The sequence below is a fragment of the Vulpes lagopus genome, chromosome 16, assembly GCF_018345385.1.
Source record: "Vulpes lagopus strain Blue_001 chromosome 16, ASM1834538v1, whole genome shotgun sequence".
Classification (NCBI taxonomy): Eukaryota; Metazoa; Chordata; class Mammalia; order Carnivora; family Canidae; genus Vulpes; species Vulpes lagopus.
In genome coordinates this window covers 45,651,733-45,674,666 of record NC_054839.1, presented here as the reverse complement: position 1 = coordinate 45,674,666, position 22,934 = coordinate 45,651,733, and the positions used below count along the sequence as shown (strand labels likewise).

At 38.1% G+C, this 22,934-nt stretch overlaps 1 protein-coding gene across 2 annotated transcripts in view; it reads right to left on the bottom strand.

Annotated features, from left to right (window-relative positions):
* Positions 1-22,934, bottom strand: part of DIAPH3 (diaphanous related formin 3) — a 496,533-nt gene that overhangs the window by 452,110 nt on the left and 21,489 nt on the right. Inside the window, exon 2 of one of the 2 annotated variants that reach the window (XM_041731170.1) lies at positions 16,626-16,658. The exons of the other annotated variant lie outside the window; for it this stretch is intronic. Within the exon in view, the coding sequence (XP_041587104.1) occupies positions 16,626-16,658 (33 nt within the window). The remainder of the gene's footprint in view (positions 1-16,625; positions 16,659-22,934) is intronic. 2 annotated transcript variants of the gene reach the window in all.

Here is a 22,934-nt window from a genome sequence, read left to right as displayed (position 1 = left end):
ATACCAAAACAAACAAGCCCTCACCCAGGTGCCTCATAGTCAAGCTGCTAAAAATTAAAAGGGCAAACCACAAAAGCACAGCCAGAGATATGAAGACCCATTACATACAAGATAAATATGACACAAATAAGTAATTTCTCACCAGAAACTACAGCAGAAGACAATAGAAAGGCATCTTTAAAGTCCTGGAAGAAAACTACTGTCATGTGGGATTCTATATCCAGTAAAAATGCCTTTCAAAAATAAAAGCAGAAGGATACACTTTTAGACAGCCAAACCTGAAAGAATTGATCTCCAGCAGACCTGTACTACAAAACGTGTCAAGAAAGTTTTTCAGGCTGGGGGAAAAAAAAAAAATGGTATCAGGTTCCCAGATCTACCAAATGAAGAACAGAGATGTTACTCTATCAGATATTTATAATACCAAAAAAAAAAAAAAAAAAAAAAAAGCTATATTCAATTTAAGTCAAATAACAATGAAGTGGCAGAGACAAGCATATAAAGAGGCAAATCTATATAGATATTAAAAAAAAAAAACGCAGCAAGAGGTACACACGATGAATTATAGGGGGCCAGGGGAGGGCATCCAACTCATCTACATATTTCTTTACTTTGAAAATAACCAGCCAGAAACATAAAATTGTCTCCACATGATTAGAGGTCCAAAAATTAGTGTCCCTATGTACCTTTGTACCCCAATTCTTGATATTAGTTTTAAAAAATGAGGAGACACCAAAAAAATTAAGAAGTGGGACTGGTTCCTCCACCTGTCTTCTGAATCACTACTTCATTGTTGTAACTTCTGTACAGAAAATATCAATTCCTGAGTGTTAAACCTATGCTGACTCCACACACCACATACACACACACACACACACACACACACACAAAAGTAACTTAATTAATATGTTAAACTCATAATGAAGTGAAATTAAGCAAACATCATTAATGCAACATCAATATTATAAATGTAAACATGTCAATGAATGGAAATAGTAAGCTTAAGCAATTCACAAGCTAATTTGTGAATATATAACCTAATAGTTCCATCAGTGATAGTTCAAAAAATTTTAATTTTCTCCACAAACCAAAACTTTCTAAATAAGATTCTCTCAAAGTCATTGAGCCTCTTCTGTGTTTTACACACTGTGTTAAGAGCTTGAAAGGCAGCATCAGGCTGGATGCATCTGTTTAATTCTTAAAATAAGAAAACTGCCTGTCTAAATAATAAAGGACGAGCTCCAACACACTTTTATATGTAATAATTTCATAGTATTTAACTTCTAAAACTGCATAAATGAAAAAAATTCCATTATGTTTTTAGAAGTAGAACTGCTTTTGTATCAATAAACAGTATCATAATTTGTACAATAACAACAATAAAACAGAATTAGTATACCTCCCCCATAGGCTTAGCACCTAAACTCTGGGGGAAAGTTGGATTTTATTCAAGTGGAAAACAATTTCACACATTACCACTAGGATAGCTAAAGGCAAGGTAGGAAAAATTAGCACAAAGAGCCATAGGAAGAAAATACATATGATCCTCCCATGCTACAACAGTAAATTGAATTTGTTGAAGACCTCAGGCTTGAAGTAAAAGCATTCCCAGTGATCCTCTACTGAGCACTACAGGTAGATTCCACATAACCTGGGCATGACCGACAAGTTAGGTGCAAAATGAACTTTACTATCACATCATTTTAAATGTTCTAAAGTTTTGGGAGTTTTGGGGTGAGGGTTGTTTTTGTTTCAAGGGAGGATGCTGTGACTCCACCTAGAAATTGGGGGGGGGGGGGCGAGGTGAGTAACACCCCCAGTTTATCTTTCATCAAATTGCTCATACAATTTGCTCGAGGCAAGATACAATGGAACCTAAGAGTAAAAGTTTTAAAAGCTTTTGTCCATAAATACACAATAGAAATGCCCATTATGCTGACTAGAAGTTGGTTGTGCTGTATGTGGCAATTTGGGAACATGTTTTGCAATTTGTGCGCTGGCATAGCTGCTTTTCCTTTTACGTGAATGCTCTTGAAGTTGAGCTAGGAACACAACCTAAGGAGGTAAACTCCACCAATGCCTTGTCTTTGTTGAAGAATTGGTTAAACACACAGAAGACTGAGAGAATTCTATTTTAATGCTATTTGGAGGTGGTACACCACACTTAATTAATATGGCTTCAGCTGTGTCTGGGGTGTACTGAATTTTATAAATTAATATCACTTATCTTCACAGGAAGTTAAATGAGCACCCTACTGAGTATTATCTCACACTGATAATCAGTAATTACAGTTTAAATAAAATTAATTAAACCAAAAACAGGCTCTTAAAAAAACTATCTGGATTTTAAACTATAGTATAACACTGTAATAGTGACAAAGTTCTATTATTACAGTGGTTTAAATACTAACAGCAGTGATATTTTTTTAATTTAAAACAAAAGGAAGATACTGTAATTATTAGCCATTTTTAATTTGAAAAGCCTGAAAAAGTATCCTAAATGTACTTCCTTAGAACCTTTAAGGGAGTACCTATTTTCATGCAATCCAAGAGAATTAAGCAAATAAAAGTCCACTGTAATTTTAAGTCAATTCTATGTGAATGCATACCTGAAATCTGGAAAAAGGTTACTTAAAATTATCTACCAATTTTCACACAATCTTGTACTCTATTTAAGAAGAAGATGGGGTGCCTGGGTGGCTCAGTCCGTTAGGCATCCAACTCTTGATTTCAGCTCAGACCATGATTTCAGGGTAGGGGGCAGTAAGACTGAGCTCCACATCCTAGTTCTGGGCTCTGTGCTCAGTAGGGAGTCTGCTTATCTCCTAGCTCTCTCTCCGCCTCACTTTCCCTCTGCCCCTCCCCCTGCTCTCTAATAAATAAATATTTTTTAAAAGGGGGGGGGGCAGAAGAAAAAAAAAACCTAACAGCCAAAATCACTTGGCTTTTTAATTAACTTTATTACTAAATAAGCAACTTGCTGATTAAAAAACTGGCTCCATAGTTTGACTTCTGAATCCTGCCCAGCTACCTGCTTGTAGTATCACCTTAACAAAGCTATTTAAACTTTCCATGATAAGACCTATCACGGTGAGTTGTTAATAGGAAATGAAACTGCTTCTTGCCTTTCAGCTTTAGGTTAAATGGCCTGAAATGCCTTTGGTGACCATTCTACACATCACATGGATCCTCACACTCCCCATTATCACCGCACAGAGCTTATTCCCCTTTTATGTTCTTCCATTTGTAAGACTTACGAAGACATGGAATTTCTTCATTTATTTTGAAAAGGCTGATGGTCTCTTTCCCACTAAAATATAAGTGCCACGCTCAACAAACCATCAACTGTCTGAGTCACTGTAGTAGCCAGTATCTAACATGGTCCCAGATAATCCTGTCTTGTATAACCAGTAGGATACTGTGGAAATTATGGAGTGCTGGTTCCCAAGACTAGATCATAAAAGACATTACAGCTTTTATCTTGCTCCCTCTTGATCACTCATTCTAGGTATGACAGCTGCCACACCAGAAAGACACTCAAGGCTCAGGGGAGGTCCACACGGCAAAGAACTAAGCTACAGAAACTAAAAGAGGCAGAGAAGCCTCTTGCCAACAGTCATGTGAGTGCTGTCTTGGAAGCCCAATGGAGCCTTCAGATGACTTATTACATAGCAACAGAGGACTAATAGCTCCTCAGAGAGTACTACTTTTAAAAGCTCTAGCCAACATCTTCACTACAACCTCATGAGATCCCAAGCCAACACCACATAGCTAAGCAACTATCAAATTCCTGCCTCCAGAAAAAAGTGCAAGATGTTAAACGTTTGCTGTTTTAAGTCATAAGTTTGGGGATAATTTGTTAACATAGCAACAGGTAACTGTTACAGTCACTGAGGAATCTAGCAGAGAGCTAGCAATCAACACGTGAAGGTACAAGGGAATGAGCAATTACTGGAGAAAATATAAAAGATACTGTACTGTCCCTGAAGAGGCTTACCACTTGAAAGAAAAATAAGAGAAGCTACTATAAATAAAGGCAAAATACATAGATGCCCCCAAGAAAAATCATAAGCCAAGTAAATTAGCAACAGATAGGAATGAGTGTTTCACTCTGGGATGAGGAAACCTCAAAAGATGCTTGAAAAGAGGATACATCAGGGAACCTGGTGAGGCTGACGGGAGAATTATAGGACACGGCACACACTGACAGCCCAATAGTATACCTGCCTGTTCCATGGACTTTACTAAAATGCTGGTGACATCAGTCTTACTAAGAAAGAACATGGTAAGAAGTTGGCCATTTGGGACACCTGGGTGGCTCAGCAGTTGAACGTCTGTCTGCCTTTGGCTCAGGGCATGATCCTAGAGTTCCAGAATCGAGTTCCACATCAGGCTCCCTGCATGGAGCCTGCTTCTCCCTCTGCCTGTGTCTCTGCCTCTCTCTATTCCTCATGAATAAATAAATAAAAATATTTTTAAAAAAGAAATTACCCATTCATTATTGCAGGTGTGAAGAGCTAATCATCCAAGTCAAGGCCACAATCCTATCATTCATTAACAATTCCCATCAAGCCACCCATTATTGCACTCCAACTTTCATAGCCCTAAGTGTTAGAAATGGCCTTCCTAGCCTTAAATTTTTAAGGTTTTAGCGAAATTGTAAGACCTTCTTTAGCCAGAGGCTTTGAAAAGAAAGTTTACCATCACCCTCCAAAACTGTACCTACCTACAGTAGTGTATTCACATTTAAATTTCATAGGGTAGCTTATTAAATGAGAAGTGTACTTAGCAGGTTATTAAAATTCCTTGAAAATATATTACAATACGTAGTATGTAATATACTAAAGCCAAGTGTTGCAAACCAGCCTGTGAAGATGCCCACATAGGAAAGAACTGAGGCCCCCACCAATGATCAGTGCCAACTTCCTAGTCAGAAGTGAACACCCTGGGATCCCTGGGTGGCGCAGCGGTTCGGCGCCTGCCTTTGGCCCAGGGCGCGATCCTGGAGACCCGGGATCGAATCCCACATCGGGCTCCCGGTGCATGGAGCCTGCTTCTCCCTCTGCCTGTGTCTCTGCCTCTCTCTCTCTCTCTCTCTCTCTCTCTGTGACTATCATAAATAAATAATAATAAAAAAAAATTAAAAAAAAAAAAAAAGAAGTGAACACCCTATCAATGGATCCTCTAGCCCCAAAGCCTTCACATGACTGCAGCCTGAGCCAATGTTGTGCTTATAATCCCATGACAGACCTCAAACCAGAGCTATTCCACTAAGCTGCTTTCAAATCTTAAACCCAAGAAACTGTAATGTTATATATTATTGTTTTAACCCATCAAGCTTTAGAATAAGGATTTAACAGAAGACTAATAAAGAGCTCCTCTTAGAATAGTTTTAAATGCCTAAAATAGATATAATTACCAAAAAAAAAGGGTGTTAAGAAAATATTTTAAATATTTTTTTTCTTTATTTATGATAGTCACACACACAGAGAGAGAGAGAGAGAGAGAGAGGCAGAGACACAGGCAGAGGGAGAAGCAGGCTCCATTCACCGGGAGCCCGACGTGAGATTCAATCCCGGGTCTCCAGGATCGCACCCTGGGCCAAAGGCAGGCGCCAAACCACTGCGCCACCCAGGGATCCCCAGAAAATATTTTAAAATCATATAGTAGTAGGTCTTCATGAATGCATTATATAACGTGAAGTAATAGTAAGTCTAATTGCAACATATTGTTGAACACAAACTACCTTTTGAAGTATCTTCAATTACCTCACAGAACATACCAGTTTTCTGTGGTCATCAAGTCACAGGTCAAATTCTGTGTATATGTGTGTTTGGAATTTTTTTGTTTTCACCTATTTCATAATTTTAAAAACCTAAGTTTTACATAAAGGTTAATGAAAATATTTAATCTTTTTTCCATTCAAGTTCAAGGATACCATGAATTTTACTACAGACCCTCTGGTGGTCCATGGCCCGCAGTTTAAGAACCCCTGCAGTTTAACAGAAATAGCGGTGGAAAGGAAAACAACTCAAGTTCTAATGTCTTTCATGCATTAGTGGCAGAAATTACAAGACCTAAAGTTTAGACCAACCAGGAGAACTGCACCAGAAATACTCAAAAAGAGCTGGAAGCTTTTGAAGGAAGAAGCCAACAGGAATATAAAGCCTTCAAAGAACATCTAGGTTTCAATTAGAGCAAGAAGGAAAACAAACATTCAAAGACAGGCTTTGACTGCCAAAGGGCAAAGTAGGAGGGCTTGAGAAGTCCAGAGGAGTTGGGAAAGGATTTCAGAGAAAAAGAATAAATGGACCTGGATAGGGAAAGAAACATCTAGGTGCTGATATGGATTGATTAGGACTTCTGATGTTGACTTAGATCAATAGAAGTCTTGTGAATTGTAGTAGCTAATGAAAACTAAGAAGGAAACAAATGAAACCATATAGACAAGCTCTTCTTAAATCATCTCCTCTCTGCCAGACTGCCACTGTCCTACTTCAGGACACTTGAACAACAGCCACAGCCTCCTGGCTTGCCTCTAGCTGTGCTCTGCCCCTTTACCCCCAACCACTCTCAGAGCTATTCTCTATACTGAACAACATTTTGATGTTACTGAAATGCAAATCCAATCCTGCCCCCTCGCTCCTATGCTTAAAACCTTTCAATCTTTGCATCCCCATTACTCTGGGGACATTCCAATCTTACTGTGGCTCAAAAAGGTCCAGCCTGATCTGAACCTCCAGACAATCTCTTCACCACTCCACCCTTCTTACACTGTAGGATCCAGATTTAATGAAAAAGCCAAAGTCTCTTTAAATGTGCATGTTGTGCTTCAAACCTATCCACAACCACAACTCCTATCCCATCCCCTTAATCTAGCTCATTTCAACTCAATCTTCAGCTCTCAATTTGAACTACATCTTAGGTAAGAGCCTCCCTGATTCAAGACTAGGCAAGATGCCAACAAGTCTGGTACTTGCCGCTACGTAGTACGAACAGTATTCTGAAACTACCTCTATCATATGTTTACCCAACCAGGGTATAAGTCCTTGAGAAGAGGAGTTATTATTTTATTCACTACTGGACCTACTGCTGGAACTGTTCAAGGCATATAGTGGGTGTTCTATTAATTTTAAGTGAATAATCTATTTTATCTATCGTCCATGTCTGGGATACAAATCATTGCTTCTTGCTTTGCTAATTCCTTCCCAACAATATTAGGAAGAATTCCAGATGTTATGCCTTTTATACATTCATTAAGAATAACTTAGACTCTCCCCAACACTGATTCTTTGAATATTAGTCTCCTAGACTGAAAACAACCATTAGTTCTGTAACACAACACCAGGGGGGAAGAAAAATACCTACTCAATAGAAAAGAATAATTTAAAAAGTATATTCAAAACAACCCCAAAGTTATGCCTACTCACATCTTTAAGTACAGTTCTAATTTCTTGTATGCAAATATTAATACTACATACATGAAAGGAAATACAAATTAGTTTTATAGATAAATATTACACTTTTTTTTAGAAGAGGAGTAATACCCATAAACAAAGGTCCCCTGAAAACATCAACAGTTGCTTTCTACTTGCCAACCTGACACTTGCATTAGAAATCCATTTGGCTGGTATCCAGGAAGTAAACTTAGAGTAAAAAATTACTACAACTCCTGCCAGCTTCTATTCCAATCTGTCCTTCAGAAGTAGCTGAAAAGTCACCTTCTCTACCAAGTCTTCTCCCACCATTAAAATTGACCTTCCCACTTCCAATGAACACTATCTACAGTGTGATGGGCCTAGGATGGTATTAGTATATACCTACCTATACAACTGGAAACTGTATACATATCTACTTCCCCACTGTTCCAAGTGGCAAAGACAGTCATATTTATCTTTGTATTCCTATAACAGTACTAACCACTCAAATGCTTAATGAATGAAGGATAAAAGGATGAATAAACAAGTCTGTACACCCTACATTTTAGTGTATTCAACTCTGAGAGCTCTTGATCTTATTCCCAAGTTTCTACTGATTTGAGTAGGAGCTCTCTAAAATATCCCATAAATATTTAAAGATTCTAAGACAGTACTTAAGTGTTACTACTGAAAACCTAAGTACAGGAAGCTCTAATTAACTCATATTAATGGGCTCAGAAAAGCCCACCTGACTTAGTGAATAATTTAAGCTTATAGAACTTGTTTTGATGTATTTTGCCACATACATTTGGTAGTCCCAGTCCATGATGGTTTATCTACTTTATACAGAAGTGTTTCTTTTGAATATATCATTTCAAAGAAAAACTGGAAAATATCTCACTTTTTGATTATTCGTGGTTTTTAAACTTACCAAGGAAAACAGAAGTTCATAAAAATGCAAAATGAACTTTTAGTACAGAAAATTTTATATTCTATTAGGCCAAGAATAATTTAAGTAATTCTTCTAAGTTAAGCCCTTTTTTCTTTTTTAAGGCTAATGATTTATGTTCTATTAACTGTAATTGAGGCACATAGATAAAATGATTCTTTCCTTTCATAAGTACCATGTCCAATTTAGCATATATCCCAGAAGGGATGGCACATCTAGGTAGCTCCAGGAATAGCCTGCAGGTAGACAAAACCCAGTTCTTTAAGCATATTCATCTAGGGGAACTCCTCTCTGAGTGGACCAGTCTCACAAAAAAACATTCAGGAATGTTCTGGAGTAGTCTGGTAGCAGTTACACTGAACTAGTCACAAGGCCCACAGAGAACAATGAAAGCTTCCCAAAGCACTCATTAGAACCCACATGTAGGTAGTATCTCCAATGGCTCTTGGACCTCATTCCTGTAGGGGACATTTGAGGGGAATCAGGAAAGCTCTACTTATATCTGGGAACAGACTGCTGCTGCTTGATCTGTGAAGTGGTTTCAATAGAGTTTTCCCATGTCCTTCACAATTAAAGAAAAAAAAAAAAAATACTCCTATCCTTAACCTGTTGCCATACCTCAGTCACTTGCATCACTATTCCTTCAGGATAAAGGTTTCTCAAAAACAGTTTTGTTTACTAGAAATACTAAAAAAATAAGTAATAATTTCCAATCATAGAAAACATCTTAGAATAGGTCTTTATAGGAATGCCTGGGTGACTCAGCAGTTGAGCATCATGTCTCAAGGCATGATCCTGGGTTCAGATAAGATCCCACGTCAGGCTCCCCACAGGAAGCCCACTTCTTCCTCTACCTAAGTCTCTGCCTCTCTCTATCGCTCATGAATAAATAAATAAAATCTTTTCAAAAAAAGAAAAATAGGTCTTTATAATTCTCCGAATTAAGATCAGTAGCTAGGATACAATTTTTCCTAGTCAATTTAAAGGTCAGCAGTCTCATATAGACAGCTTCAGGAGGAAAAGCAGAAAACAAAATATACTTAGAGATTTCACACTGGTACTCTCAGCAGAGAAAGAGATAGTACTTAAATAGCAATATAACTCTCTTAGTAAAGACCATGTTCTCTGGAATGAGTCATAGTTTTTTTTCTCATACCCCTCTGACATTAAGTTATTGAATCTCTCTTGCCTCAGTTTCTCCATCTTTCAAAATGGGAATGATAATTTTCACAACAAGCTTCTAAGTGAGCATTAAGTATTTATAAAGCTAACATTTAGAACCCTACTCAGCACACAGCTAACAATTACAGAATCTTTATTGTATGTGGACTAAGAAACGCCTACCAAGTTAGAGAGGCAGGGTCCTACCTTGAAGGCCTTATTATATGCCAATGTTAAAGAGCTCAGGCTTAACTTATAGATAACAGGTGCGCCTAAGTAGTTTCAAATGAGGTAAAATATGGTCAGATATATAATTTAGATAGGTCACCCTGCTGTGCAAGAAGTTGGCTTTTTAGGGAGCAACAGAAATTTGCTTGAGAATCCTGATAAGAGATAGGAAGCCTTGCGCTCTGATAGAAGGAACTGAGGAAAGGAAATAGATTCAAGAAATAATCGTCAAGAAGCTATCTTCTATGAGAATATAGGAACAGAAACAAGCTTAAGAGGAAAGTGAAAGATTCAATGTGGAGCAAGTAGAGTTTCAAGTAGAGATGAGACACCCAAAGGAAGGTAGGCCAATGTAGTAATAGGTCTCAACTTAAAGAAAAGGTCGTAGACAAAGATATGGACTAAGGTAATCACCCCAGTCCAGCACTATATACAGCACTGGCTGCAGGAAAGAAACCTGATAAGTAATAGTTTAAGATAGGCAAAGGAAAACCATACAAAATAGAAAAGGAAAGGTCATAGGGATACAAAAATCAATAAAATTTGTGTCCCACGAGCTGAGAAGTATTTGTTCAAAGAGGATGGCAGTAACTGTATATCAAGTATAGCCAATAAATCTAGTAAATTTCCAACGACTACAACTTAATGAATATTACTGGGGATAAAAATAGTCATTTCATAATGATGAAAGATTTAGTACAATCCCAAGTATATATGCACTTAATTGCAGAGCTTTAAAATATACAGAGCAAAACTGATAGAACTAAGAGAAATAAAAATCCAGTTATAGTTGGGAAACTTCCCACTTCTCTCTCAATAATTGTTACAGCAAGCAGACAGAAAAATCCAGAATACAAGATGTGAATAACACTGTCAACCAATATGATTCATAGATCAATTCTAATACAAGCAGAATGCACACATGACATTCACAAAAACAGACCACAGTCTACAACAGAGAGCAAGACTGAGAAAACTGAAAACAACTGAAGTCAAGTATGGTCCCTGGCCAAAAGAGAATAAAGTACGAGATCAGGAAAAACCCCAAATTTTTAACAGTTAAACACAGACCTAAATAACCAATGGGTGAAAGAAGAAATCAACAGGAAATTAGAAAATATTTTGAATAGTTAGAAAATGATACAGCTAAAGGAGCTCTCAGAGGAAGATTTATAATGTAATTTTTTTATATTAGAAAACAAAAGGCTCAAATCAATTATGTAAGTTTCTACCTTAAGAAATCATAAAAAGATTAAGACAAAAGGAAAGATAAAAACAAAATTATCAAGAAATTAATGAAACCTAAAGCTGGTTCTCTGAAAAGATCAATAAAATTGACAAACCTCTACCCAGACTGATGGGGGAGGGAGGGAGTGGAATTCAAGTATTTATCAGGGTTAGAAAGGGAGAAATATAGGTCCTTTATTTAAAAAAAAAAAAAATAAGGAAACACCACAAACTCCTTATTCTAGAATATAGATACAAAAAAATTCCTTAAAAGCCCAAGGCTCACTCAGGAATAATCTGAATGGCCCTCTATCTTGTGATAGACAGGACAAGACAGGAATGGCAAATAAGCATAATAAAAGATGCTCAACATAATTTGTCAGTAGGGGAAACAATCTGTCAGTTTCTTATAAAGTTAATCATAGTTACCAGATGATTCCCCTTCCAGAATGAAAACAGGTCCACAAGAACTGTACCCAAATGTTCACAAATTTACTCAATCCCCCCAAAATAGAAACCCAAACTATTGAATATATAATATTCAATATATAATATGTAGTATTAGCAAATAATGGAATACTACTCAGGAATAAAAAGAACAAATTTCTGATATACCCAAAGCACTAGAGGGGTCTCAAAAGCATTATGCTACAGACACAAAGGCAACATACTAACTGATTCCATTTACTGGAAATCCTAGAAACTGAATTATATATTTCAGAAAGCTGATTCATGATTCCCAAGAGCCAGGATAGGGGGTAAAACTTGACTGCAAGGGCTCAGGGGGAATCTTTTAGGGTGATGGAAAGCTTTTATGTCATGATCATCACATATACATGATTGTATATTTGTCAAAATTCATCATTTTACATTCATAAAACTGGTGCATTGTATATAAATCTTTCCTCAAAAAAAAAAAATGCATGTTATGACCCTAACTATACCACTACTACTGTGAATGCATAGTTCACCAAGCATCTCAGCAGTATTTATCCCTTAAAAATCTCCATAACCAGATATATCAAGGCTCAACAGCTAAATCTGAGTTACGTAAAGTCACACTGCTAGGAAGTAGCAGAGCTGCCACCCAAACCCAGATACCCACTTTCAACTATGTGTCATAAAGTGAAGAGCAGACACTTTACGGAGAGACCCGAGGACTTCCTCTGGTTGCTATATAGGCCAATGTCTGTTTTCAAGCTATAGGTGTGAACCACGTGTGGGACAAGAAATCGATATAGTGGATTGGATCTGCAAGCCCCCCACTCCTTTTTTAAAATGGAAGGCAGAGGACTAAAAAGCAATAGAAAAGAGTGGAAAAGATCAGAGTTCATTATGCTTAGAAACATTAAATAATCGTTCATAAAATTGTTTCAGCTGAGGGAGAATTTATATGCGTATGTGTGCCGGGCTACAAAATGAAGGGTACTTCTTACTGTGGGTCCCAGCCAGGAAAGTTTGAAAATCACTGCTTCAGGCCAAACCAGAGATTACAACAGTTAATTGTAAAAACTGGCTGCAGGAGGGATAAAAGAAGAGAATCAGCAGGAGCACCACACTTTAGACAGATGGTTGTGAGGGATGATAAGCAAGTCAAAAATGACTTCTAGACCACAAAACACTCTGTGGACACACTGATGGAGAATTCAGCATCATGTTGTTCACGTTCAATTTCCTCCAGTTTACCTTTTCAAACTGGCCTCCCTTCACTGCCCTGGTCTCAATCTTTTTGTCTCCACAAGGAAAGCACTCCTTTCAACCCAGGTATAGACAATGGATGGTTGTAAACTAAATGACGTTTCACCTTGGACTGTACTTTATACATCATGGTGTCTCAGATATTTGTAGAATAAACACTGTTTCAAGTATATAAATTCTGCCTAGGGATCTCAACACTACAGCAATACTTCCTGCAACCAGTGTCCTATGAAATTCTGATAACTCAAGAAATAACCTTGAAATGTGAAGTATTTTTGTAGGTCTTCATCAAAGCAACTTAAAGAGATGGGTGTTTACTCTCTCTCTCTCTCTGTGACTATCATAAATAAATTAAAAAAAAAAAAAAAAAAAATTTAAAAAAGGGATCCCTGGGTGGCGCAACGGTTTGGCGCCTGCCTTTGGCCCAGGGCGCGATCCTGGAGACCCGGGATCGAATCCCACATCAGGCTCCCGGTGCATGGAGCCTGCTTCTTCCTCAGCCTGTGTCTCTGCCTCTCTCTCTCTCTCTCTGTGACTATCATAAATAAATTAAAAAAAAAAAAAAAAAAAAATTTAAAGAGATGGGTGTTTAACATTAATGCTTCCCAGAATGTTTTGACTAAATGTTTCTAACATACTATTATACAAACCTGTGACTAAAGCTGACACCATTCTTATGCACCTTCTCTCAAGTTCTGTCCGAAGCATGCTATTCTCACATGAAGACGTTCTAAATTAAGTACACATGCAACACATATGTTGTGGGCGTGGCCACCTTTAGTTAGAAAATATTGCTAGCACACATCAAAGCATCCATGGCAAATGCTTCCCTAAGCTCTCGCTCACCAGAAACAGTTTACACAGCACCCAAGATATCCAGCTGTCTTTCCCTCCCTCCCTCCTGGAATTCTGCACTGGTCTGTGATAGACCGTGTAAGTCTCAACTGCAAATGCATCACATCACTCCACTGCCTAAGCATTGGGAAGTATTTTATAAAGGGGTTAAAAAGGGACAGAAATGAATGCAGCCATCCAACACACTTCAGCTTAAATGAAACTCACAAAAACTCCATGAGCAAAGTAGAGAAGGTATGTATAATTAGTCCCACTTTACAAGTGAACAAATTAATTGATTTGCCAAAGTCAAAGAGCTAAGAAGAGGTGAAGTTCTGTCTTTCAACAAGTCTTCTGATTCCTAATCCATTGCTCTTTCCACACTGCATCAATCAATGAGTAAGGTTTGCTTTTTACTGTGTCTATTCAAGATAGCCAGGCTTCTTCTCTAAGCTCCACAACAATGGATCTAGCCACTTGAACTAGACTGCCTGCTTGATCCTTCCCCGGACTTAAGCCCTAACTCACTCAAGAGCCAAGCTAAGGGCAGCCCGGGTGGCTCAATGGTTTAGCGCTGCCTTCAGCCCAGGGCCTGATCCTAGAGTCCTGGGATCAAGTCCCACGTCAGGCTATCGGCATGGAGCCTGCTTCTCCCTCTGACTATGTCTCTGCCTCTCTCAGTGTGTGTCTCTCATGAATAAATAAAATCTTTAAAAAAAAAAAAAAAAAGAGCCAAGCTAAAGCATAAGATCAGAAGTGAATAGTGAGAACTAGTGAGACAGCAGTTCAGTCAGCCGGTCAAGGAGAAAAAAGGCCAAGGAGAAATCTATAAGAAACAGTCATGTGTACATCTAAGACAAAGACAGGGGTAAGCCAGTCATCAGTGATCCACACAGGTAGTCAGAAAGTCTGACAGCAAGTTCTTGTCAAAGCTTTTTTTTTTTTAAAAAAAAAAAAAAAAAAAAAACCTCTTTATCCTGTATAAAGGCAAGGGTCCATCCCTGGAAAGCCTAACCAGGACCAAGCCATCCCAAGTCCAATAAAACCACATGACTAGGCAAGTAATTAAATATAGAGATTTACTGTTTTATTCCTTCAATGAAAAATTAGTGAAAATGCTTAACATGTACCACACAACATACCTAGAAGTAATTAACACATTGTCTCTTCCCTAAAGATGTTTAAACTGGTGAGAATGTCATATGGTGATATAGCTTTGATAAAAATACCTCACAAGACACTATGGTAACTTCCCAAGCCCAACTGCCAGGACAAGCAGAGAGAGAAATGGAGACAGAATGGAGAGAGAAGACTACAGTCTTCACAGTGGAGGAACCCATTTATTAACTTAAAATCAGAGCAAGATGTCTTCCAGAAGGACCTCTTAAAGCCTCCTTAGCAAATAAAGTACTCTTAGAACTTAGGGTAGAGGCTGTGGGTTGGCAATCTGCAAGGTCAGTCATAATGAAGGTAAGACGAGAAAGAGGAAGAAAAGATGTATAGTGCCCCAGAAAACATAATCAAGTCTTAAATGTCCTAGAATAGCATTCAATAATAGAAAGGAGCAAGGTAGTAAAGCAAGCTACAACACGATTAACCTTGAAAATATGATGCAAAGTGGTCTTTTGTGACTAAATTCTTTATCATGACTCCATTCATAGGAGATGCCCCAATGAGGCAAGCTATAGACCAAGTAGCCTAGCCATTGCCCGAGGCTGGTGGAGTTGGGGCAAGTGGCTGCTTATAAGTAGGACATTTCTCTTTGGGTAATGGAAATGTTCTAAAATTGATTTCAGTGATGGTTGTACAACCCTGAATATACTAAAAACCATTCAACTGTATACTTTACATGGGTAAACTAGATGCCATATGAACTATATTTTAAGAAGGAATCCGCCATTGTATATTCTCAAAGATGTTCAATTGTAAAAATTGCACATGGTTTTATTATTAGTCATAAGCAGCCATTTGAAGGCTAAGTCCACACAGAAGTGTATGTTCTTTGTGGAACAAGATTCAAGCCATAGCTACAGCCCTGGCCAGCTGTGCATACTTGGGCAAACTGCGTACTTAACCTAGCTGACCCTCAGTGCAGTTGAGTGCTAAGATGAGGACAACATCTACCTTGCAGGGTTAGAAATTACATCCTCTCTGTAAGCGTTCCATATCACTACAATTTTCTAAATACTATTATATGGAAAACATTATCCAAAATAGTTCACATCAAACTTCTTTTCTTAGATATTATCCAGAGGAATAAAACAGAACATTCTAATTGATTTTTTTTCAATCCTGCATGTCAAAATCTAGGTCTCATTCAACTTTGCATGTCCACTTCATCCAAGTACCCAAGATGGTGCTTTGGATAACAAGGGTGCTAAACATTTTTTTGAATGCTGTGTTCTAGAATCTGTTTCATTTTAGATTAAAGGTGAATTTGAATTCAAAACCAGGTCAATAGCACACTCTGCTTTGTCCTATCGTGCTTTCTTTTATATATATATTATTGTTTACTTGGGCCTCATTGCTGTTCTTGTTATCCTTTACACCATTAGCCAAGAGTTACAGTCAAAAAATCTATTTCTCAGAAATATGTACTTGAATAGACAAAAATTTATACATGTTAATTACTTATAAGCAAGATTACCAACAGGCAGAACAGGAAGGCATGCTTGGTTCTCTCTTTTTTGAGCAATATTTTTTTTAATATATGCATGAGATTTTAGTCTGGTTTACTTTAATTAGCAACTACATATTTCAAAAAAGCTGTAGGTCTTTAGCTACTTTTTTTTTTACACCTCTTTTTGAAGTGTGCAATTCATCCCCAAAGAATGAGAGCTGATTTGAATGATTCAAAGTTGACTAACAATTTGTAATTAAACAAATTTTTTAAATTAACATAGCAACTAGTTCCTTTTACAACCTAAAAGCAAAAAATATCATGTATTTTTTTCTACCAGTTCTGCCTCTTATTTTAGCACTATAAAAAACAGCACATTTTCAAAACATGCAGGTTTTTAAGCAGTTTCAAAGGTATTAGCATAGCACACCATCCACATTACATGGTTAGTTAAGATTCACAACAAAAGAAATGTTGAGCATAACCTTACCATATCATCCGTCAATGTCCTAATATTTAAATGCTGCAAATGAAAGAAAAACCAATCATATCAGTAATTTATAAAAGTTTTTATTTTAGTTAATAGAATATATTTTAAAATTCTACAATGCTACGTTGAACATAAATTCCCGACAGTCTAATAAAAATGAATCATATATTGTTTGTTTCTTAAATTATATATTGCTTTAATCACCTTCTCAAAAAGATGGACAAAAGATACACTGAATGTGGTAGTTTCCCAAGATTTCTTGGACTTGCAAACCTGACAAATTAGAAACCTATGCCTCAATAAATCTATAGTCCCAATTAGCAATATTAGTTTCCATTAAGTATATGGAGTTAGAACACAATGGATAAGGAGACTTAAAATGCAGGGGGGGGTGTGGAATGTGAACCATAAGACAGTGAAACTTTAAATCTGCCATTAGCATGCAGCCTAGTAGATAATGAAGTACTTTGCTGGCTTAATTAACTTAAACAATTCTAGTAACGAAGAGAGTACTGGAATGACTATTTGCATCTTTAACATCAGTTTGATTTATCACCAGTGGTGACAGTAGACACTTTTCAATTTCATTGCTAGTTTCTTTGAGAACCCTTTTGCTGATTTCCCTGCTAGACAAACATAAGGCCACTTTAGAAAGTGAATAAATTAGTTTCTTACAAAGTGGTGTTCAAAAGAAAAACTATTTAGGGGAAAAAAGAAGGCCAGAAATCTAAGTTTTATAAATTCCAGAGTCAAGGCAAGATTTTGTATTCAAGGAGCTGGAATCAATTTCCAATGCTCCCTCGTCTTATTCAGTAGCATTAGATCTTTTAAAAGGGCAGAAAAGGGTCAAGTGCATTCCTAAATAGATCCGATTTTAGAAGTATAAAAGGACATGTGTTAGCATTCATCTTCTAACAGCCTGAGTGGCAGTAAACTCAGCATTGATGGAATGAAATTTGTCATTCGTGTCTGTATACTGGAAAACACCTTTATGCTCATCAATCGATCTCAGTGACAATCCAGATTAAAAAATTGTACGGGGCAAATCACTATCACAGATTCTCTTCCTCTTTGACCAAGACATTCCTTCCTCTAGAGCAGAGAATATACTAACTGGAGGGGCACAGAACGATCTTTGTGTCTAACCAAAGCTAAATAATTGACCACACTTACCAGCCATGCCACTAGCTTCTAGCCTAAACTCTTTGTTAAACTGAGAGCAAAGAAGGGATAAATTAACAGAACTAGTACTGAATTCTGGGGTAGAATTTGTCTTTAGTGTTACCTTCAGCCCTTGAAAATAACAAGCAACCACAGAAGTCTGTAAGAGTGGGTGTACTCCTGGGCAGGACTGTAAGATTTCTGAGGTACTCAGGGCCACAGTATCCTCCCACAGACCATTATTAAAATCAAACCCCAGCCCACCTACGTCTCTAGTTCACGGAAAAAGTTGCAGTGGAAAGGCTGGGTGGGGTACCCTTCCCTCTAAACTGCCTGCTGTGTGCTTTGCCAGCAGAGATTTCCAGCCCACTGCAAGTGGCTAACCACCTCTCTATTCTTTAGCCAGCAGAGATTTCCACCCCCATCACAAGACACATCACACCTGAAAGTGGTCATTGCACCTTCCTCTCATGAAACAAGAGAAATATGGCCAACTACGAACTCATGGCATTCTAGGAACACTTAAGAAATAAGGCCAAAGAAAAAGGATCCGGCCGGAATACTGCTTAGAAAAGTATGTCATGGTAAAGAAAAAACACCTTCTTACACCAATGGAATATTCCCAGATATCAGTTTGAGTTGCTTGAGGAAAATGTCAAAAGCGATGTTGAGAGAACTAAGACAATTTTAAGGGAAATGAGAGCAGAGCCCAAGCAAGATTTATGATCTAAAAACTACATAAAAGATATGGAAAATAAAGTACCAGACAGGAAAAGTGGGGGGTGGAGGTTACAGGACACAATATACAGAAGACAAATATACCCAGAAACAACATTTTCTGTCTAACTTCGAAGGCCTAACGCTGAGCAGCCCTTTCAAGTCAAAGTCAGAATGGTACAGTCACCCTCATGTAGAAACAAGACACGTAAGATCCATTTCTGGGGTCATAACTTCTTTTGATCCTTGAACCATCTCACTGAGAATCTAGCTTTTAGGGGGATCCCTGGGTGGCTCAGCAGTTTGGCACCTGCCTTCGGCCCAGGGCGTGATCCTGGAGTCCTGGGATCGGGTCCTGCGTCAGGCTCCCTGCATGGAGCCTGCTTCTCCCTCTGCCCTCTGCCCGTGTCTCTGCCTGTCTCTCATGAATAAAGTAAAATCTTTAAAAAAAAAAAAAAAAAAAGAGAGAGAGAGAGAGAGAGAGAATAGCTTTTATTTTTTTTAAGCATTTTTTCTTTTTTAAAGATTTTCTTTATTTATTCACGATAGTCACAGAGAGAGAGAGAGAGAGGCAGACACACAGGCAGAGGGAGAAGCAGGCTCCATGCAGGGAGCCCGACGTGCCGGGTCTCCAGGATCACACCCTGGGCCAAAGGCAGGCGCCAAACCACTGCGCCACCCAGGGATCCCGAGAATCTAGCTTTTAAAAGGACTCCATTTGTTCAATGCTTTAGTTGTTTTTTTAAGAACTATGTAGGCAAATACATACGCCCAGTTACTAACTATATTACACACAATCTTTTACAAAAAAGAGCGTGATGAATTATGACAGAACGATAATGCAGGGGTAAGTAAGAAAACTCAAAGGGACCCAAGTGCAGGAAGTTTAACAGTCTGAGAGAAAAGAAAGAAGCCAAGATCAAGTTCATTATTCTTCCTCTGCAACACATTTGCCTATCAATTCTCCCCACTATCCACACCACGATCCAGAGAAGCCAGTAGGCCAGGAAGAGACAGTGAATGCAAGGACCCATGACAGGACCAGATACTAACAGAGCAGACAGGTGGAAAACCAATCTAAAAATTTGGTTCTGAGATGCCTGGGTAACTCAGCGGTTGAGAGTCTGCCTTTGGCTCAGGTCGTGATCCTGGGGACCTGGGATGGCGTCCCCACATTGGGCTCTCTGCATGGAGCCTGCTTCTCCCTCTGCCTATTTCTCTGCCTCTGTGTGCGTGTGTCTCTCATGAATAAATAGAATCTTTAAAAAAAAGGGGGGGGGGAGGAAGAGAAACATTAAAGGGAAGCAGATAGGAACACTTGAAAAATAACCTAATAGCAACCTTTAGGGTTATATTCGTACCTACAGACACACACAGAAATTGAAAGCATACAGTTTTACACCTATTAAAACATTCATACCTAAATGTAATTCTATGACCTTTAGTTTCGTTACCTGGTCTATGATTGTTTAGGTGTCATTAATGTTTTATGGTAATGGAATAAATCAAACTGGCCGTAATTTCAAAAAAACAGTTCTGTATACAGAACCATTGGTAATTGAGTAAGCTGTGGTACTAAAGCACATTCGGGCTCCTTTCCCAAGCTGAAAAACTCCTCTTTCCTCCCGTGTTCCTACATTGCTCAATTTGCTAATTCTATTTCTAAAAGTAAAGAGCACCTCATATAGATAGGAAACAATGTTTTCTGCTAATGACTGTTCCTAGGATGAATGGTCAAGAGGATCACTCTGGAATTGAAAGAGAAAAGTTCTTTATAGGTTTTTTTGGGGGGGCGGGGGGGGAGATCCTATGTTCTTTTGAAGAAAAAAAAATACAGAACATAGATCTCTATATTCACATTTAAGCAAGGCATCAAAGCCTTTATTGAAGGCCATACATGCTGTCAAAAAATAGATCTAGAGCTTTCAGAGCACTCCATGAAATGCTGTAAATATCAAGGGTATGAAGAAATAGTCCTTCTCTAACCAACTTAGTTTACAAGGACGTAAACAAGACCACATAAACTATACAATACAAAGCAACATACAAACCCAAGGTCCACATACATACACACACACAGAGAGAGAGAGAGAGAGAGAGAGAGAGAGAGAGAGAGAGAGATTCTAAGGTGTAGCCCAAGACTTCTGGCAAATTTTATATTTTCTTTCATTGGTTAGCACATTGGAACTAGCAAGGAGCAAAGGATTTGTCCATTCATGTCATGAGGTGTGTGGAAGCTACCATCAAGTGTCAAGCTAGCAAGTCTTGATCACTGTCAAAGCCAAATACATGGTGATATTTAAAAAGATTTTTAGCTGTTGCAATTTAACTTCATTAATTTACATCCTTCTGGTCATTACGAGGAACCACTAACAGGAGGAAAACCTGTAAGATTAAAGCCTCTGAAGGCACCTGACTCAGACTAAATTTTCATAAACTAGACACTCTCAGCCACCTGGTTTTCACCTTGTTAAGTGTGCACTAGAAGCACACCAAGACTTTCTTTGTGAAACATGACAAGGTCTCAGCTTCTCAAGATGCTGATTCAGTAGGGGGCTGAGGAGCCTGCGCACTAGAGACCCTGAGGGCAATGCAGCACCCAGTGCAGGACCAGTGAGAAACCCTGCTCCACGCGCCACCGCCACCGGGACCAGCCCTTAAAATCCCCTTGGCCTGCACACATTCCAATTTCTTGACTTGTGGCTTGGAAACCGGTGTCCCTGAAACAAGCTAAATGAAGGGTACAGGTAGGAAGTACAAGAAGTTTTCAAAGAAGTGAGAAACACTGAGCTGGTAAAATCTGGACAGGTTTTACTGCCATGTAATGACAGGCACCAATTAGTACTGTTCTAAGACAATTTGACACTCTCTGGTGTGTAGGGTGAATTACTGCATCACTTATTCAAATGCTTAATCTATCTCTAAAGGTACAATAATTCAACCTCATAGCATATATTTGGTACTAAACTATCAAAGCTTGCTCATTAGATCAAGCCATGACATGACACTATTTGCTTGTCAAAATAAATCAGTAACAGGTTAATGACACAAAGTTTTAACCAAAAAAAAGGATCAGTATTCTTTTAATCATAAGATGTGGGTGAGGTGATGTTAAAGCACTGCTCACACTTGCCTCAAATTCCAGATTATTCCTTTCCACCACATACTAACATGTACTTTATCCTAACATTATTTCTGGTCCACGAAACCTGTTTGTTTTAATGTCAATACCAATTGTAAAGATGGCAGGAATGTAAAGGAATAGTACTCATCATGACACTAACCATAACTACAGAGCCTAAAGGTTCATTTCCCAGGCAACTAAACATATCTAGATGTGAAAATATTCAAGGGCTCCATATTTAACATCTCAGAAGCGTCCAAAAATAATACTGAAGCTTTCATAGCACCAAGGATAGAGTAGAGCTGGCTCTTTGATAATGTAAAACAAACAAACAAAAAAAGCTTTTAAGTTGACTGGCTCTTCATGTGGTCCTATTTTTAGTTCCAGGCAGAGACAAGTGAGAGAGATTAGAGACAGGAGAAAATAGCTACTTTTAATCTGTTCATTTATTCAAACCCCACCTACCTCAGAAAGATAGACACCTGGCCATAATCCCGGGCTTCTCTACTCTTACCCACGGCAGAATCCAACCTCCCTTCTCCATAATTCCTTCTTCGGGAAAGAAGAGTCATCAAGAAAAATTACCTTTCAGACAGAGACATCATTCAAGCATTCATAGAAGTGAAAAAAATTCATTTCTAAGAGAAAAAGTTTTTAAAAGGATCAAAAGGCAGCAACATAACTGCTAGAAAACCACCACCTCCCTAGAAAAATTATCAAATTGTTACTTGGACCTCAGTCCTAGATGATATCACAGGAGCTGAGCACCTAACAAGTCTTTTTTTTTTTTATTCTAATAGAACTCCAATGTTCTTTTTCCTTCAAAATACTTCAACCCTGAGGTAAAATTAAAAGGAAAACAGAATGGCTAATTCTAGTAACAGCTTTAATACCTATTTTAATATCTATTTTAAGAGATTCTCCTCAGCCGTTCCATTTCTTTTTACCTCTACTCCCAGATCAAAAACTCCTCTGCAAGAAGTCCAAGGAAAGGCAATTCAAGTCTCTGAACAACTCTACAAGTTGGTTTAGTTCTAGGTCACCAGAATCCAAGACCTTTGTAGTCATCTGGAGAAGTATTTTAAGTATTCACTATAGGAAATGGCCCTAAAGCTTCCAGATTTACCTTGAGGCTTACCTACATGCCTGGGTTATTTCTGAGCATGATTCAGTCTCCTAGAGGTCTTGTCCAAGACACAAATGTAGACTGAATATTCGTGAAGCTAACAGCACCATGAATCATTCATTCCCTATCTGTTCAAGAAGGATTTTGGTTTTTTTACATTCTGGCATCACCATAAGGAAAT